The following is an 18,872-nucleotide window of genomic DNA, read 5'->3' as shown; positions in this document are numbered from 1 at the left end:
ACTCCTCAGTGGATGCAACCAGTCGGAAAACACACACGCAGTAGTAGTGCCTGCCCATGAGCATCACCGGGAGCATGAGGATGAGATATCTTCATGTTTGCTTGATTCAAGCAACCAGTTGCAGGGAGAATGCTGAAAACTAGTTGTTATGATGATGAGTGTCATCACATCAACGTGTGGTGTGTGTTTCTCACCCAAGGAGAGATGCCACGAGTGTCTTGGGGAATAGTACAAGGAGGACTGAGTACTACGCAGATATCCTGCTAGAAGTCTGTAGGATAGCCAAGTACTTGACCAATGTTTCTTGTCCAAATTGGTCAACTTGAAAAATTGAGGGTGGATGGACTATGAGTTTTGGTTTTCAAGTCTCAGTTTGCATAGGACTTTATGCACATTTGGCAAAGGCAAGGCGCTTTTCCCCCAGGCACCTTCTTTTTGCACCCAAACAGGCTACATACCAACCTTAGATGTTCTCCAGCTCCCTCCGCTCCTCCTAAAGTTTCTTTTTTTCTTCCTTGTTGTCATCTCTTCCAAACAACTCCTCCTGCTGATACGATCGACCACCTGGCTGCTCTGTTTTATTGTGGCGCGTTGAGGCTTTCCAGCTGGTACCTTTCTGCTCAAGGAAAGCATCATACATCACCATCAGTTACCTTGAGGCTTTGATGCCATCTCGGCCTTCAACCTCAGATGATCTTGATACCTCCTCCAAGTTCCTCTAGAGACCTGCTGTCTCCTGGGCCTCTGAGATTGAGTATCCCTACCATACACACACAAACTATCACGCACAACATCATAGCACACGACGAGCTTTCCATTTCCCCTGCAGGGCATCGACAGAGGTGCTACGACTTCCTTCGGCTATGGATCGACCTGTTCGAAAGTTGGCCACTGCCAACCTTCTCATGGCCCCCAGTTTCCTGCAACGGATCAACACTTATTTTGAGCAACAGCAACCCTCAGACGGTCATACAAGTAAGTTCATTCCTCCAAGGGCCTCTCTCATGCTATGAAAACGTGCATTACATCACCCCACTCACTCCCACCCTGGGGATACCTGCAGCCTTCATTGCCAGGCTACTCTTTTCGCGCCAGAATAAGCTGACGACAGGAGCTCTAGCAGAAAAAATGGCGTCTCCCTCACCTCAGGAGATGATGGCCGCGCCGCGTTCCCAGGAACAGGAGATGTCTCCGCCCTCCATGTGTAGGTTCTGCCATATGAGCTTCAACACGGACGAGGATCTGCGAGCCCACAAGAAGGCCAAATTCCTGGAGGAGGACAAGGATGAGAGCACGGTGGCGGTTCATATCTATTGTCACGTTTGCGACAAGGACTTCATGACGCGTGGTGCTGCGCGTCTTCACTACTGCCAGGTATGCATACGGAGAACCTTAATATGAACCCCGTTACTCCAGGTTGGTGTTTCAACTGACTCTTTGTCAGCACCACACCCAGAAGCAGAACATCATCTGCCCTGGCTGCGATTCCCACTTCAACCAGATTTCAAGCTTCGTCAAGCACGTCGAGTCGAACCAGTGTCGCAAGATTACGCCGCAGAGTGCTGCTGCACGCTGTCAAATGAACATCGAGTTCGCCAGGCGCCTCACCCTGCTTGATGAGCAGCAGGGTACGGTGAGAGTCCCAAAGGACTTCTCCTTGTTCTTGGACCATGACTCGCAGCCACCTCCTCAGCCAGTTTGGAAGACCGAAGCCGAGAAGAATCCATGGACCCAGCCAAATGCGAAGGGCTGGGGCACAGCAGATGCCGTGTCGAATCCTGGCGAGATCTCAGGAATCGCCTACCAGGACCGCCTTTGCGGAAACCGCAATGTCCCTGACCTTCTCACGGGCGACGCGAAAAACCCACCTGGCGAGAGGCAGGCCCGCCAGATTACTGACCACCACGACCCTGGCCACCCTCAATTTGATGCTGATCGGTATCTCAACCCCTACACCCAGAAGTATAAATGTCCCAAATGCGGGTGAGTTTTGTTTCCCCTCTGTCACATCATTCCTTCGCCAACTCAGTCCAAACAAGATCACAACTGATCCTTGGCTGATTCGGTGTAGAGCTTCATGCAAGACCAAGAAGAACCTGGTTCACCATCTTCGCTCCATCAAGCATACGGCCAATATGGAAGAGAAAACCTTCATCTGCCCGGTCTGTTATGACCGCTTCGAGTCACGATTTTCCCTTGCTGCCCACGTTGAGTCGCTCAGCCGGAAGTGTAGCATTCGTGACAGCGGCATCTACGAGATCTTTCTAAGCCAGTTGACCTGGGATCTCATCGAGGTCACGGGCAGACACGACGAGGATGGCACCCCAGTCTACGACGTCTCGGCCAAGGCGAAGGCCGAGTATGGTGATCCGAAGCTTGCCCAGCAGGGCTATAGCCAACAAGCCGGCCGTGCGCCCGGTAGCCCTCCCGATACTCCACGTCTTACGCGGGACGCCTTGGTCAAGCTTCAGCAAGAGCATCATGGCATCCCGCCCGGCATGTCGCTCAGCAGAGCGACCGACCGACAGACGTACCTAGCAGAGATGGATGAGCAGCTGAGCGTCAAGTACCCGGCCATGGCTCCATCTGCCGTCGGCCCCAGCGACCCGTTTCGAACTCAGCAGGCGGCTGCTGAGGACCCCTCCGACCAGAATGCTGCGGCACAGGGTGCCTCCGGTCATCGCGCCTCGCTGCAGCAGGCACAGAAAACCCAACAGCTGCCACAAGAGCAAGACAAAAATGACTGTGGCGTGAGCCTGACGTCTGAGGCACTTGCGTTGCTCAACATCCAGTCGGCTGGAAAGGGAGGACTCTGGGATGCCTGGATGTGACGAGGCAAGAAAAAAAAAGGGGAGCGGGAAAAAGAGAAGGAGAATAAAAAGAGAAAGATGAAGGGGGGTAAAGGTATGAGGACGACACGGAATGATGGTGCTGCGGTACATGTGCGTGAGGGTGCGGTAGCAAAATGGTGACACTCGTCAGCTCTGGGACGTTGTTTGCTGGAACGCAGACACTTGGCGAGTGGCGATGCTATCGTGTCTGACGAAGGAGAAAGAATGGCGCTCAAACCGTAGGAGGATTCTAACAGGGCTTCCATGAATTCATGAAAAATCGATTTACCTGATCTGAACTCGTGCTATTAGGTTGTTTAGATGAAGAGCAGTACGACGCAACGTGTCTTGGTCGTGTATGCTAGCCGTGTGTCCAACCACCCTATGCTGGGTTGGCTGATGTTGGTTCCGTCTCAGCCTCTGCTTCCTCCATCTCCATCTCCTCCATCACACCCCACTCTCGTTCCAACTTCTTCCTCCACGCCTCCACGCTAACGACTTCCTGTTCCCCTTCACTACCCTCGTCATATAAGATCTCCAAGACCTTGTCGTCGCCCCCCACGGTCCGCACCCCATGAGGAATCCGCACGTTCTCCGCCCTCATCCCAACATAGAAGTCGCTTCCGAGCTTCGGGACCCGCAGCCACTTGTGCCGCGGGCTGCATGCCGTGATGCGTACGCCAGACGCCGGGTCGCGCAGCCGGCCCAGGCAGTCTGCGCAGAAATCCCGGTCCGAGCAGTAGACGCAGTGGTAGTGCACGGTGTCGATGCCGCTCACGTTGCCGCAGCGGTTGCCGTCTGGGTTGCGGCCGTCGCAGGACCAGGACCACTGGAAGGAGGTGGGGTCGAGCTCGGGCGTATGGGCTTGCTGTAGGAGAGATACGTGGTCGTAGAGGATGCGACATGCGATGGGCGCCGTGGGTAGTGGTCTGGTTGGGCTGTCCTCGTCATGGCCGTTGGGAATCCTGGCCTCGCCGTCATCATTGGCATCCTCCGCCTCGGTTTTGGTCCCGTTAGGAGGGTGCAAGAGGGAGTCCAGATAGCCCTTGGCGACTTCGATTCGTTGTATATGCTGTACAGTATCCGGGACCTGAGCCTTGACCACTTGGAGGGTTTCGTTAGCCAGCTTGCGCAGCGTATCCCACAGCTGTTGCTGATGCACGCCACGAGGCGTCAAGCCATCGGCATCCACTTCTTCGAGACCAGTGAGATCCTGAGGGTCGAAGGTCAGTGCTCCCGTCACGAGATCCGGCTGCCCCAGTAGGGACATGGCAACAGCCGCGTTCTTGAAGTCGCCGTGCTGCACCATAGTCCCATAGATGACAGAAAGCCCGGTGCCGTCATTCTGGGGCACATCGTCTGCGAGGATCTGCAGTCCGTATTTGATCCGCGGGGCCAGGGCCGCCTTTGATTTGTCGAGATCACCCCAGAGCGCATACGCTGCACCGATGAAGCCGGGCGGGTCACTGTAGACGGTGCTCACAGAAGGGTCGTCCAGCTGAGCGAGCATATCGACGTGATCCTGGCTCTTTTCGTCCACCGTTCTGTGGAAATAGTGCTTGGCCAGTTCCGTGGTGGCGTTGCGCCGCACGATATAGGCTTTCGGGCCGCCAATGTCGGAGAGCAGTCTGCGGCATTCTTCCCAAAGCTTCAGTGCCTCATTACAGTCCTCGGGCCCACGCTCAGGATAGGGCGACGCCGCGAGGCCCCTGTAGTAAAATAGCACGCCACGGGCTTCGTTCTCGGCGAAGCGTTCGTCTGTCGACATTTCGGCGTCCTGGTCCTTGTCCCCCCGTGTAGGACTCTCCGTCGCCTTCTTGAGGGCACCCACGAGTCCTTCTAGAAGAGCCGGGTCCCCCTTGGCCACGGTTAATATTCCCAAGATGATAGAATCATAGTCGTCATCTCCCGCAATCAGTCTCCAGACGGTAACCATGTTCCCGTCCTCGTCATCCTGGGCTACTATGCTCTGCAGCCACTTTCTCACCTCTTCGGCGTCCTGAAGTCTCAGTCTCGCCTTCAGCTGCCCCAGCCGTCCCTGTCTCCTCTGATCCGTCTCTCCGTTGTCGCACGCAAAGGAGTAATGGTCCACGGCTTTCTGGATATCTGCCGCCTCGGCGGCATAGTCTCCCAGCAGTAAATGCAAGCCCACGATGTCTTTCTTTTGTGGCGCAGGAGCAGCACCTTCCTGTCCTGCCGCTTCCAGTGCCATTTCTAGTTGCGCCATCGCGTCCAAAACTCGGTTCTGGCCGTGGTAGGCTTCCCCCGATCCACGGTGGCACAGCCAGCTGGGGTTCTCCTTCTCAAGGGCTTGTTCATAAAGCGACGCAACTTTGCCAATGTGACTGGATCGCGAGAGTGCTGCCTCGGCTAGGCGCTCGTACCATAGCGAGTCCAGATCCGAGTTCTTCAATCCGAGCCAGTCCTGGCACCAGCTGCTCACATGGTCCCAGTCGATTTCTTGGGAGTCGCTGAGTGGGGGACTGGGAGGGCTTGCGTCGTTGTCTTCGGTGTTGAGGTGCTGTTGAGATATGCCATCATCCTGCACCCCAAGATTATCAGCATGGCCCTGTAGCAAAGGTTTGGTCCCGATCGAGAGGGTTTGTGAGCTAGAATGGGTGTGATCGGGAGATGTGATCGGGCCACGACAAGACTCACCGCACTGATGAACTTCTCAACCCAAGCAAACGCACTACGGGCTTCCCAGCTCCGCTCCCTCAGGAAGCATTCCACAACAAAGCTCACAAGCTCACTCAAAAAGCCCCTCACCGGGTTGGCAGCAGCCCGCTGCACCTTCTGCAGCCACTGCTTGTTGTCTAGCCTCCGCACGACGGCCGAGTCCATCAGCCACGTTTGAACATCCTGCAGGTCCTCTACCGCCCAGAACGTCGGCTCGAAACTAGCCTTGTGTCGCTTAAACACCTCTTGGTCTTTGAACAGATTGTACAGACTGCGTCCAATCTCGAGCTGTGCGCTTGGGTCCAGCGAGCCTTTGCCGTCATCCTCGAGCTCGCGGAGGCGGCGTAGGTGGTCCGGCAGCCAGCAGACAAAGTAACTCCCGATCTCCTTAGTCTCCTCCTTGGGCTCGTCGGCGAGGAACTCGAACGCCCGCTTCAAGATGGTGTGGTGCGCCTCGAATTCGTCCACAGTGATGGCTACAAGGTTGCTGTGGGTGTTGGACGCGGCGTCGAATTCAAACTTGAATTTGTCTCGGATCGTCCTCTGCGCCAGGTCCCAAAAGAAATGCCCGCAGATCTCCTGATCTACATTGTTGATGGTAATGGTCATGCTGATGTTGGTCCGCGCTTCGGAGTGAGATAACTTGCCGGAGCGGTCTCTTTCTTTCTGGAGGGCTTCGATGACCTCGGATTGCTCGTAGACGATGTCGTCTTCAATCCTGAGGACGGCCAGGTATTTGTTCCTGATGATGTCTGACAGGGACGAAAGGGACTCTGTGCCTGAGTAGAGGTACTTTATGCGGGTTGGTCAGCCTTTCAAGGGGGATGCCACTCGAACAGCACAAAAAGGGCATAAACTCACCATGGCAGCCTCCAGCTTACTCAAAGTCATATACTCCCAGCCAAAGACTACCCATCTGATAAGTTCGTTGAGTTCGCCAATCTCTCTCGAGTTCAATGTACGCTGCAGATTCTTGACGGCCACCTCGTGGCTGCTCATGCGTTGGTCCAGGATGCGATCCAACTCCTCCACGGTCGCACGCGTGCTCAGCAAGCGGATCACGTCGTCCAGCTCAAACTGCAGTTGGGAATAACTGCCCCCTGATTTCTGCGGTAGCCTCTCAATAATCTTGTCTCGTGCCTTTTGCTGGGCTGAGTCAGGTCTTGCGCGCTGCAACAATCCTTCCCCGCTCAGCTTCTCCTGAATATAGATTTGCATGTCCAACTCATTGCAAGCCTCCATGTTAATGGTGAGCGCGGTCCCGGCAGCCAGTCTCCTACCGAACGTATCCGGCGTCCCACTCGCCAACACGCGCACATTGCCTGCCGATTTCTCGGCCAGGTTTGGGCTAAAGATAAAGTCGAGAAGCTCCTCGGCCTGCTTTGGGGGCAAATTCTCGACACCGTCAAAGACAAGGTAGTACGTGGCCCCCGTGCCAGAGGTCCCTATCTTCATCTCTGTCCACAGGCTCTCTAGGCTTGCCGAGCTACGAAACGCATTGGTGCCGGCGTCGCATAGCTTGCCCAGTGCCTTTCGCACCGTACCGTCGACTCTCGCGATCTGGAAGGCCATGTACTTCAGAGCCCTCCGCACGGGACTCTTCTCGTCGTCAGATTTCTTGATGCTTGCAGGGAAGAAGTAGTGCGCTACGTAGATGCGCTCCTTCTGGCCCTCGAGGTTCTTGGTGATAAGAGCGGTAGTCAAGGTCTTGCCCGAGGAGGAGGGCCCTGATACGATGAGCACATGAGAGGCATTCCTGCCCTTGGCCGCTATCCAACCCCTGTAGGCATCATGCGTCCATATCCATTCCCCTGTGCCGGCGGAGCACTTGGCAAGGATATCTGTGCAAGTCTGCGTGGTTCTCGTGTCGAGACGCACGTTCGACTCTACGCCGAGAGCGTCACGAATCTTACTGAGGGTCTTCTCGCGGTCGGCGTCGTCTCTGAGGGACTGCACTCCTTTTTGTGTCTCCTCGGCTGTCTTTGCAAAGACAATAAACTTCTCGAGCAGCAGAGCGATATCCTGCCGCGTCCTGACCACATTGTCAAGCGTGATGGTCCCCTCGACGTCACGCTGTTGCTGTAGGACACGCTTGAACTCGGTCATCTCCGTGGCAAGATCCGAGTCGCCTTCGAAGATGGACTTGACTTGTCGTCTGAAGCGGTCCAGCTTGCTGCCCTGGCGATAATTGACGACATGGGCGCATAACTTGACGAAGCTAACCATGACCTTGTGGACCTGCGTGACGAGCTTCGGATCGATGGTCTCCATCGACTCGTAGATATGGAACTGGGAAAGCGCCGAGGATACCTGGTCAAAGACTTGGCTGATGGCGTCGTTGTAGCCTTTGACGGCTTCGGGAATGTCAAACACAAAAGACAAGGCGGAGCAAGTGATATTGGCTGCCGCTTGAGGCATAGGGATCTGGACTCGTTAGTGTGGGCCGGGCTTATGATGAGGATGTGAACCAAAACATACAAATGTAGCGGCCTGAGAAGCAACGCCAACGAGCAGTTTCAAGTACTTGAGGGACTGAAGTCCCACGTCCTTCGCCTTGTCCCATTTTTCTTTTTGCTCTGAACTTGTGTTAAACGATGCTTTGTTGGAGCTCTCAATGACCCTTTTCAAGTCGTCGAATGACTTTACTTCGCCCTTCTGCAGCGACTTATGGCATATTGTCTCGAATGATTTGGCAGCGTCGGCCCACATCTCCTTCATGGCCGTTTCTGCCTCCGTCGGCTTCTTCCCCGGGGCGTCCACTGCCTGCTGGGAGCTCATCGTGTCTTGTGCAGACAAAGTAGAAACGCAGCTTGGGTTGACGAGAGGCCAGCGTGCTGAACCAGATCCTGAGGCTGGTTCTCAGTCATGGGTCTTCTATAACGGTGTCCAGGAAGATGGCTAGGGCTCTTGAGGCATATAAATATGCCACGCCATCTCTCAGCCGCTCGAAAGTCATATTGCATGGTAGAATGCATTGAGAAAATTGTGTCTCCACATGCGAACGCAAGGCTACCAATCACAATGCCCCCTGCCAGCGATATTGTGGCCGAAGGAGGTGGATCATGAGTGCTGCTGAATCCTTCACGTGTGCTATGAGTCAGCAGCTCGCCGCTGCCACCTGCTTTGGCATAGTACCGGCAGCGGAGATATCTTGTGTATGGATGCGCATCCTATCATGGTACATAGCATGTTGACCTTGGCAATTTTGGTTCAGCTAAGTCCACCTAGTCAAGCACACCATGTCAGCAAATCAGCCACACCAAAAATCCCGGCGTCGCATTGACCCACTGGTGCTAAGCATTAGGTATGTCGCAGCAGGCTCCGAAGCGCAATCTGCCGCCATAACATGCTTGATTCTGCGGCTGCCTCCAGCTCGAGGTGAGATGTGATGGCTAGACAGATTTGTCTGATGGCAACTCGGTTCTTCTGCACAGCATCGTCATCCCATCACGAGTCGCGAGGACTTGGAGTTTCTTGTTCAACGACAAGGGCTTGCTAAGGACCCCCTCTTCAAGATGTGTTGAGCACCCTCGGCGGAAAACTGATGGAAGAAAGCGAGGTGGTGCCTAGGGAGAATCACATTTGCTTTCGACAAGAGCTCAGCACTCAAGTGCCTCTCTCGTGGTCAGCGCATGAGGTTAGTTTTAACTATTTACTTACTCATCAGCCAGCTCAGCTCAAGGATGGTTAGCAAGCCATATACACGACGAGTATCTGGTCAAATCGTCTCTGAATTGAGGGTCGACTGTGTATAAGTAGTCGAGGAGGGCAAAGTTGAGGTTCTCTCTTTCGCTCTCTCCTCGTCTACTACATGGGCAGGCGGTGTATATGTGATGAGACAGAAAAGGGCAGCGACGATGGTAGTACAAGTCCCAGATAACTCTGCTACAGTAATGATAGGCGGTTGGGCCCGAGAATGTGGGGTGCATGGGGCCTAGCACGCTGGATCCTAAGTAGGCGGGAAAGACTCACTAGTACACGCTTACAAGTATTGACACGGTGTGTATTCTACTCATTTCTCTTGAATATGAATCCATAGCAAGCAAAATCAAGCCCGATCTCTGTGCTGCTGAGTATTGAAAATCGAAAATTGGATATCGTCTCGGCAGATCTATTCCATGCAGGCAGGAACTATGACCAAGGACCTAGTCGGCACTTGGAGCGTTGGACTAATAGCAACTCGATGCTCTTGTTCCGTCCGTTGAATGAGCTTCACATTGGATTGGATGTGACAAAATGCTCTTACGGTGTCTGTAGCCTGTTCCAGCTGGTGGAATGATGGTCTGGTCGAGGCCAATACAAACACCAATTGGGAGCTCTGACAAGCTCTCAAGGGCGGCACTTCTGACTTTGGTATTCTCAGCAAAATGGGCCACGTCTCCCACGCCCGCTATAATGAGGTCAACAGGCGTCGGCAGGAGGTATACAAGAAGCTACCGAGAGGGTGCCGTACTGAGAACGGCGTTCCTCTCAAGCCAACTTCCAGGTACGCAAGGCCCAGGAAAATTGTCGGTTGCAAAAAGTAGATGGCGAGATGGAGTACAAGTGTTGATTCACAATTCAAGTAGCGTCGAAAGCTAGCATCTAGTGCCCCCCTGTCTAGACAGGTGAACTATTACTATATGTACCATAGTACAATGCTACAGAGCCAGGCTGGTAGAAGACGTCCATACACCCACAATACAAGTTGCACCTAAGTAATCAAATCCCGTGATCGAGATTCCTTACTCCTAACAGACTAAAAAAGTAAAAAGTATGTGTATACTCTGTAACGCATCCTACAGAGCCCCAGCAACAGAGATGAGTAATCCGTTGCACCGGAAACTCCGGATGTAGCCACCGATGAACCCTTGCCAATGCTTCCTATTTTTAGCCCCACCCGCGGGAACATAGAGGCTAAGATAGTACCGTAGTAGCCCTATAGTAGTAGAGCTGGGACCCCTGAGACCCAACTTGTACTAGTGATGGAGAGCGCCTGTGGCGATGGAGAAGTACCTGAAAATTCACTGGCACACGTACCCTGAGCAGAGGTACTACTTACTACCCATAGGATTACTATAGTAGTAAGGCAACCTGGACCAGGCCCAGTAAAGTAGGCTCAGCCTCACCGACGACACTTTGCCAGTCCACCCCCCAATGCAAGCTTTCAACCACCACCACCCAAACGCATCACCAATCCATCTGACACGTCAAGCTTCGACGTGCGCTTCTTGTGACCCCCCCCCCCCTCCAATCTGCTGTCCTTGCTCTAGCTGGCATGCATGCCCAACCTTTCTTGGCTTGATGTAATCCTCGTCTGCTTTCCCAAGTCTTCTCCCCTAGACCGATGGACAGGCGTGGCTCTTTCGATACCCCTTCTGTCATGGCTCGCTGGGCAAGGAGGTTCGAGAGGTGCTGTTGCCGGTGCGCCACCTACTTCCCATTACTTTTCGTCTACGGCCTGACCACCTGGGCAGTCCTGGTGGTCTGCAGTATAGGATATAATGCGCAAAACTCGAGCTGGATAGGTACGTCAAACATTGTTGTCCCAGCTTCTTGAAGAAACCCTTGTCTAAGCCCACGGGAAACCCCGCCCCCTTCACAGGGACGCCATCCTCCCTCATAGCCATACTACTCTATGCCCTTCTCAATTGGTCCTACACGACGGCCGTCTTCACCCCGCCGGGCAGCACAACCAACGACAGCGGCTATAGCACGCTTCCGACCCAAGAGACCCCCCGACCGACCGCCACCCTGACCGTCAAGTCCAACGGCGAGATGCGCTTCTGCAAGAAGTGCCAGGCCCGCAAGCCCGACCGCGCCCACCACTGCTCGACCTGCCGGAGGTGTGTGCTCAAGATGGACCACCACTGCCCCTGGCTGGCCACCTGCATCGGCCTGCGCAACCACAAGGCCTTCCTGCTGTTTCTGATCTACACGTCACTCTTCAGCCTCTGGGCCGCTGTGGTCGCCGGGTCGTGGCTCTGGACCGAGGTCATGGCCGACACCACCTACGTCGAGAGCCTGATGCCCGTCAATTACATTGTGCTCGCCGTCATCGGCGGCATTATCGCCCTCGTCGTCGGCGCCTTCACCATCTGGCATATCGTGCTCGCGGCCAGGGGTCAGACCACCATCGAGTGCCTGGAGAAGACCAGATACCTGTCGCCGCTGCGGAAGACGATGCAGAACACATACAGGGCGCAGCACACAGACGGCCGCGGCATCCCCTTGCCCAGGTACGGCCAGCAGCTGCTGGACATGCACCAGGACATCCTGCCGGGTGTGACGCGCCCGGAGGAAGGAGAAGAGCTGCGCACCCTGGCGCCCAGCGGACGCGACGAGACAAACCAGCCGCCCCTCGTCAACGGAGTGCCACGGCACATGTCGTACGATGAAATGGAGCGCACGCGGGCGCGCAAGCGCTACGAGGAATACCTGGACGAGCAGGACAGCGGCAAGCTGCCCAACGCCTTCGACCTGGGCTGGCGGCGCAACCTGCTGCACCTCTTCGGGCCCAGCCCTTACCTGTGGGCCTTCCCCGTGTGCAACACCACCGGCGACGGCTGGAACTGGGAGCCCTCGCCCATGTGGCTCGAGGCGCGGGACAGGGTGTCACGCGAGCGCGACGCGCAGAGGGCTCGCGAGCGGGCGGCCGGGTGGGGCATGCCGGACGGGGACGACGTTGCCAACGGCGGTGCCGGCAATAACGATGGCGGTGTCGTGACCTGGAACCCGCCACTCGCGGGCGGCGCGGGCCGACACTACGTGGACCCCCCTCACAAGCCGCAGAGCAAGGCCGACAAGGTGCTCGGGCGGGACCCGAACCTCTACGCAGACAACCCGCTCATGGGAGGCAACGACCGGCCGCAGCTGAGTAACCCGGCACGCGTGAAGCGCGGCAAGCCACAGGATATCTATGGAGACAACGAGAGCCTCTTCGACACGGACGCCAGCGAGATGGAGGACGAGGACGAGGAGTCTAGTGAGCGGCAGAAGAATGCGACGGCAGCGGCGGCGACAAACAACAAGAAACAGCCTGGGCCCATGAACCCTCGGTCGAGTGGCAGCGGCCAGGTGAATCCGTTTGGTAGTGGTGGTGGTGGTGGTGCCGGCGGAGCTGGTAGGCTGGGCGGCCGAGGTGTGAGTGGGCTGCTCAGGAAGGCTTCTGATAACTCTCTTGCTGCTGCTGCTGCGGCTGCCGCGAGGAAACAGAAAGAGGAGGAGGAGGATGATGGTGGGGTGGACTAAAATAATTCTACGTTGTTCGAATCAGAGAGAGAGATGAGAGGTACTATACTTTAATGCCGGTACAGACACGCAGGCCTGGATTCTCTGAACTTTTTACCATGGATCGGTGCTTTCTCACTTGATCTCTTTTCTCTTTCTTTTTCTTTTCCCTCCTTAGACTTGGATGGAGGAGGGGTGAGTGAGGGAGAGCGGAGGATCAACTTTTTTGACATTTGAATGCTCGTCAAATCTGCATGGCCTTGGCGTTCGTTCGTTCTTGAATGGATCTGATTGATTGATGGGTTGGGAGATAGTACATAATACTTGAATCCCCATCACCACCACCGGTGGATGTATGAGTTTGCAATGTCTAACCAACGAGAGTAATGACAGCTTCTTTTTTAATTATTACTTTTGTGTTTTACATGCTATGTACAAATTACATTTGGAAATCAAGAAAAGAAGGGACAAACAACGAAGACCAGGGGGGGAAAAAAAGGCAAGAAAACATATATATGTATTGTGCAGAAACAGGGCTTGGGCGAGGCTTGGCTTGGGTGTTGGCTGTCGGTGATGATGAGGAGTTAGAAAAGGGGGACGTTCCGACGCCAGGATAACTACTACCTACCTACCATTAAGCACGGCACAACTAGAAATGACAACAAATTCGCCACACCAGCAGGCTACAAAAAGAAAGAAAAAGACAGCACATACCGGGCACAAGCTTGTTGAAAGTCTCTCTCTCTCTATCTTTAAAGAACAATCGATTGCCTCGTTCCGTCTTTAAACTGACCGTCATCCACCGACCTCAGAACCCAATTTTATCAAGACTCAGGAGGAAGAAGGGAAGAAAAGGGGGTGGGGATACTCAGAAAATCCACAGAAAACCTGCCTACGCGCGTGCTTGTATGTTTGCTATGCTTTGAGAACAAGGGGGGGTATATTTTCATTCCTACAATACCAGCGCAAGAAACCATGCTAGACGCAAACGAGGTGAGAAAGATGATGAAAGAATGCCCCTTCCAAACCACGCTCAGACTAGACAAACCAAAGAAGAAGAAAGAATTAGCTGTGCAATAGAAAGAAATTCCAGTTGAACCTTGACATACAAGACTGACTCGCAGGCTTGTTCTCTGAATGTTGTGCTTGCTCATCATACACACCATAAGAGTGTGTAGACCGCGAGCTCGGCATGAAACTGCAACAAGTAACTCCCGACCAAATTGGCCACCTCCTTTTTTCCCCTCTTCGTCTTTTTTCAAGAAGCCTGAACGCCGCCGACTTCTGACCTCAACATGGAGTAATGATTCCGATGCCGGTTGCTAAGCGGTGCACTGCATTTGCAAGCACTGCAGGCCCGACAGCTTATGAAGGATTCAAAGAGAGAAATAAGAAGCCGTCAAAGTTCCAAGCGGCCTACAATCCAAAGCGATTAACTCTTTTTGGTCCTGGCCACAAAAGATCCATCACAAGCTACTTCTGTGGCGTCGGGAGACAGAGCCTCGCGCAAACATGTGGACCGCTGGGAATACAACAACATCTGGCGGAGATGTGGTTGAATAAGTTGGAGAGCATAACCATTGGTAAGGTTGAATCTGCTCTCCCTCTTCTTCTTTTCTCTTTCTCTCTCCAATAGACAGCCGACGACTCAGCGCCATAGGTCCATTCTCGAAGACCTCTTCTCTCTCGTATCCGCGCTCCTCGGCCGGGGCCACTCGTCAGCCCCGTTCGCATCAGGGGCACTGCCCCTCCTGCCCCTCCCATTGTCAGGCACGGCTAAAAAGCCTCCGGCCCCATTGCCCATAAACACACTCTTGCGGGCGCCCGCCCGCGAGTTCCACCCGAGGGCGCTGTTGTCCAGCCCATAGCTACTGGATGGACGGTTGTTCAGGCCCTCGTCTGCGCTCGTGTCGTACTTCCTGTCGGGCTCGACCTTGACCATGCCCCAGTTCAGCTCGTCATCGCCCTTGGTGAACACCTCGAGGGTCTGCGGGAGCCCGCTAGGCCCATTGGGTCCCGCGAAGGCCGCGAAGGGGTTATTGGACGAGAAGCGTGGGTTGTGTCCTGCGTTGGCGAAGGGCTTGTTGGGGGGCTTGGGGTCGCCAAATGGGTTGGTAGAGCCGCCCGTCATTTGTGGCTGCTGGAAACCGTTTGGGAATCCGCCATTGGGGAAGCCAGGGGAGCCGAGACCGCTGTAGGACATAGTGGAGGCGCCTGTCATCTGTGGCTGCTGGAAGCCGCCCGGGAAGCCGCCACTAGGAGGGAAGGCGGGTGAGCCGAGGCTGTTGTAGGATATGTTGGAGGCGAGTCCGGTCGAGCGCTGCGACCCGCTACTACCAGGTCTCTTGTATGCATCTCTTGCGAACTTTGGTGCTGGCTGCGGCAGGCCGGCCAGGGTGTCGGGGAAATTAGCGTCTCGGACGTACAGGGCGCGGAGGTGGGGCAGACCGCCCATGAGGAGGGATCCGGACAGGTAATTGTAGTAGGATGGGAGGATGTTGGAGTAAGGACTCGAGTCGGCGGCAGCCATGATCTCATAGTGGAAGGTCTCGAGAGACATTGATGCGAGTGGTGCCACCTGTGACGTGCCGGCAGCCAGAGGCAGAGACTTGATGGCCACATAAGAGAGGGTGAGCCGTTTCAGGTTGGGCGCTGCGCCCAGGACGTCCTGCAGACTCCAGGGCGTTACGCCAGTCTCAGAGAGGCTCAACACCTTGAGAGCCTGCGACGTGTCGGCCCGGCTCAGGTAGGCCTGGAGCCCTCGGGCGGTGACACCTGGCGTGTCCTCCAGTATGAGCTCCTCCAGCGCCGGGAAGGCGGGCAGCATGTCGCTGTTGTGGGCCATGGTCTCATCGGTGATAACCTTGGAGTCCACGATCTTGAGAGCGCGCAGGCCGTCGAGTATGGCGAGAGCATGCAGTATGACTGTGGGGTCTGCCTGAAGGCTGCGGAACTCGAGCACCTCGAGGTTTCGAAACACCTGCCCGCTGGCTACTCGCTCCAGACTCCGCTCGGATCCGCGCATGTATGTCATCTTCCTAAGATTGAGACATCGCGCCTCCACCTCCATCCGCAATGTGATGTACGAGTTATCGTCATGGTACAGGGCCTCGGGAAGGTCGACGTATCGTAGGTTCGGTAGCACGGCGATGGTCCGAGCCAGGTCGGCTTGACATGACTCCCTCAGCATGTACGGCAGCTTGAAGTACTCGACCAAGGGACCCAGGCGGGCAGGGTCTTCGCGGAGGGTCCTGCATAACAGCTTCAGGCGCTGTCGGGAGGTGTCTTCGGGCTCGCCATTGTGGTCGAAGAAGGTCTTGTGCTTGCGTCTGTCGGCTAGCAAGGCCTCGCGGTCGCAGTAATGGACGGTCTCGATCCTGATGCTGTGATAACTGCAGGGCGAGAAGGAGGAGGAAAGGGATGTCAGAACCCAATCCACACCATGAATCCTTCGCAAAACGAAACATCGGGGCCACCAGCCTCCCTTCCTTGATGCGCCATTGGCCGACAAGTCGACTCCACGGCGACCACTTGTGTGCTAGGACTGACTTGGTACTCACAGTACTTTGACGGCAGCAGCGCGCCACCTCTTGCACACGAGCAGGCAATACGACAGGTCCCGCAGGTCGCACAGCATGCAAGCGTCCTCGAGGGAGCTCTGCTCCTGGGACTCGTAGGTCGAGTCCATGGTGTGGGGACATACAAAGGCGAAGATGCGCTCGAGGACGGGGGCGGGCAGCTGGGCAAGCTTGGCGGCCGAGGCACGCGTGGGCGAGCCTGGCATGGGCGGGATGTCGTAGTCATCGTAGGGGTTGGCGCTGTGGTTGAAGTAGCGAGGCTGGGCGGGCATGCTGCCTCCGAATTGCCGGTAGTTTTTTGAAAAGGCCTGTGCCCCGGTGGCCTCGGACTTGTTGCGGTTCTTGCGCCGCTTGAAGAGACGCATGAGTTTGCTCATGGTGGGCAATTGGATGGCAGTCGTAGTAGAATATCGAGGATGGGAAGAAAGGGAGTCTCAAGGAAGGCTGTATCTGGATTGAAAAGAAGGCGAGGGAGGAAGAGCCGGAAGGAAGATAGAAGGTGTTGGTGGCGGTGGTGTTGGTAATTGAGCTTTGGGAATTGGTGAATCACAAGATCACAGTGGTTGGTGAGTTGGTATGGATAATCCGTAACTGATATTGATTTAGGACCAGGGAGGAGGGGGAGGTGGAGGGGGAGGGAGGGAGAGAGAGAGAAGGGAGGATGATGTGCCCCAGAGCCACGATGATCGTCGTCAAGGGTTGCTGGAGCTAAGCTGAACTGAACGTCTGAAGGTGGGGGTTCATAAAGTTATGCCCTGCAGAAGAGGAAGAAGAAGAGGTGCTGTCCCCCAAGTCTGTCTTTCTGCTTTCATCAGTGTTGCGTCTTGGTGATGGATGGGTGAGAAAGTACAAGGTGCACGAGCCACAGCACAGCAGTCTCCTGCAGGACCCTGGGATCCTGTTGGGTGGGAGCACGAGCCAGAGAGGAGGAGGGACGAAACAAGGACAAAGATGACTTGTTGTCAATGGCCTCTCTCTCTCGGCTCAGTTCGGCTGGTGGGCTTCTGGAGGGGCGATCGACGTTGACAAGTTGGCTAGCTCAAATGCTTTGTCCAGGGCCCAAGTGACAATTTTATTTTTGGAGCCACAGCAGCATATCTGGGGAAACAAATTACAGTACAACACGGCCCTTGACGCCTTTCAGCAGCTGGTCGGAAGAGGGCAAAGCCTGGGAAGGTTCCATGCTCCAGGGGTCCAGCTCCTCCGCAAGAGCTAAGCTTGCCGCTATGCTACAAAAAGAGGTATAGGGCTATCCCAGCACTTGTACCTTCTCATTGCTGGCCAAATACTTTGGGGGCCAAGTGCCTTTTCCTCTCATCATGACTGAGTGGCTTTCTATGTCTTGTTGGCTCTTCATCAGGCATTGGAAAGCATGCGTTGATTTTTTATTTATTTCCAAAAAAAAAAGGCCGGAGGTCGCATGCCTCATCAAGTAGTTTACCTCACTCGTCGTCCATTCCTTTGCGGGTAGTCATTTGGAAGGATGAGCGGTAGGAACCTTCCCAGCCCAGCCTCGCTGCCTTTCTCATCTATCTTCTCTCTCCTTCATGTAGAAGGATTATTCATCTTGGGGGCGCACCGACAAGGCTTAGCCGCCCAGGATCTGGCAGTACTCTCCAAAACCCTCTCCTGCCAAGATCTGAGAGGGATCTCAAACAGGCGCCACAAGCTGACGAGCTAGGACAGCCACCCAGCCAACAAAAAGGCCCCCACCAACTGCAGCGGCCGATGGAAACCCCAGAGGAGGTTGAAACAAGACCCAAATTTCGGAGGGCGAGCCCGTGTAGGATCGCTTCGTGGGAGCGCGCCCCCCCGCCCCCTCGTTTCCCTGGTGGAGCCGCATACATATGTAAGCTTTGGTGTGCATTGGCGTGCATCGCTCAGAATGTAAGCTATGAAAAGAAAATGATTAAGATTGGATGGATGTCTATCGCTACGTGGTCCTTGTTTTCTCTTCTTTCATTTCATCGAATGAACCAAGGAAGAAGCTATACATAGCACATTGTTTGCATTTGCACTTGCAGGGGAAGGGGACTGGGAAAAGGTTTGGTGACATCCAACCAATTGTAAAGGTTGCTGATCCAGGGGCCATCGCGAGTGGACGTATCGCTAGCCACGTAACAACGAGCTGCATGCGACAAAGCAAAGCAACCCTACCTTGGTTTGGACGCACAGCATGATACACATCAGGTTGTTGAGAATGTGATATGTACTATATATGTCCATCCGGATAGTTCTCGGCCTTTTCAAGCCCCTGCCTGCATGCACACGTGGACTGTACTCATCTGCAACGGGCACACCAACTGATTTTTCTTTCTTTCTTTCTTTCTCTTTTTCTTCAGCTGCTGCAGGTTACAAAAACCCTTGTGACTCACTGCAGGAACGAGAAACATCGTGACTCAGCATATATCGAGTGGGGAGCTCGGAAGGGGAGGTGACCAGGGGGGGAGGATGCCGAGTCTGCTGAATGAGATAGAACATAGAATTCTTATGTAAGAAATACAGAATTGTAGTCAAGTCAAACTCCCAATGACGATGATATGTGAGGATCTGAGGCCCCAATGACTTTCCTGAT

At 54.8% G+C, this 18,872-nt stretch overlaps 5 protein-coding genes across 5 annotated transcripts; 3 read left to right on the top strand and 2 right to left on the bottom strand.

Annotated features, from left to right (window-relative positions):
- Positions 1-1,128: 1,128 nt before the first annotated feature.
- Positions 1,129-2,831, top strand: M406DRAFT_75684 (uncharacterized protein; the record flags this gene model as incomplete). The annotated part of the gene is made up of 3 exons (XM_040925888.1): positions 1,129-1,374; positions 1,559-1,983; positions 2,072-2,831. The coding sequence occupies 3 exons, from the start codon at positions 1,129-1,131 to the stop codon at positions 2,829-2,831; spliced, it is 1,431 nt and encodes a 476-aa protein (XP_040771135.1).
- A 382-nt stretch (positions 2,832-3,213) lies between these two features.
- M406DRAFT_324692 (uncharacterized protein) lies at positions 3,214-3,822 on the bottom strand (the record flags this gene model as incomplete). Its single annotated transcript, XM_040919904.1, has 1 exon — positions 3,214-3,822. A coding segment is annotated over one exon (609 nt), but the record flags the coding sequence as incomplete, so codon positions are not given.
- Positions 3,823-8,749: 4,927 nt separating this feature from the next.
- On the top strand, positions 8,750-10,207 carry M406DRAFT_75686 (uncharacterized protein; the record flags this gene model as incomplete). Its single annotated transcript, XM_040925889.1, has 9 exons — positions 8,750-8,888; positions 9,026-9,147; positions 9,178-9,196; positions 9,270-9,370; positions 9,411-9,463; positions 9,500-9,509; positions 9,550-9,759; positions 9,845-9,996; positions 10,144-10,207. The coding sequence occupies 9 exons, from the start codon at positions 8,750-8,752 to the stop codon at positions 10,205-10,207; spliced, it is 870 nt and encodes a 289-aa protein (XP_040771133.1).
- Positions 10,208-10,878: 671 nt separating this feature from the next.
- Positions 10,879-12,332, top strand: M406DRAFT_218287 (uncharacterized protein; the record flags this gene model as incomplete). Its single annotated transcript, XM_040915527.1, has 2 exons — positions 10,879-11,017; positions 11,095-12,332. Coding segments are annotated over 2 exons (1,377 nt in total), but the record flags the coding sequence as incomplete, so codon positions are not given.
- Positions 12,333-14,367: 2,035 nt separating this feature from the next.
- Positions 14,368-16,503, bottom strand: M406DRAFT_52154 (uncharacterized protein; the record flags this gene model as incomplete). Its single annotated transcript, XM_040924470.1, has 3 exons — positions 14,368-14,783; positions 14,976-16,102; positions 16,280-16,503. The coding sequence occupies 3 exons, from the start codon at positions 16,501-16,503 to the stop codon at positions 14,368-14,370; spliced, it is 1,767 nt and encodes a 588-aa protein (XP_040771131.1).
- Between the last annotated feature and the right edge of the window lie 2,369 nt (positions 16,504-18,872).

Source organism: Cryphonectria parasitica (assembly GCF_011745365.1).
Source record: "Cryphonectria parasitica EP155 unplaced genomic scaffold M406scaffold_10, whole genome shotgun sequence".
NCBI lineage: Eukaryota > Fungi > Ascomycota > Sordariomycetes > Diaporthales > Cryphonectriaceae > Cryphonectria > Cryphonectria parasitica.
This window is presented reverse-complemented; position numbering and strand designations above follow the sequence as displayed.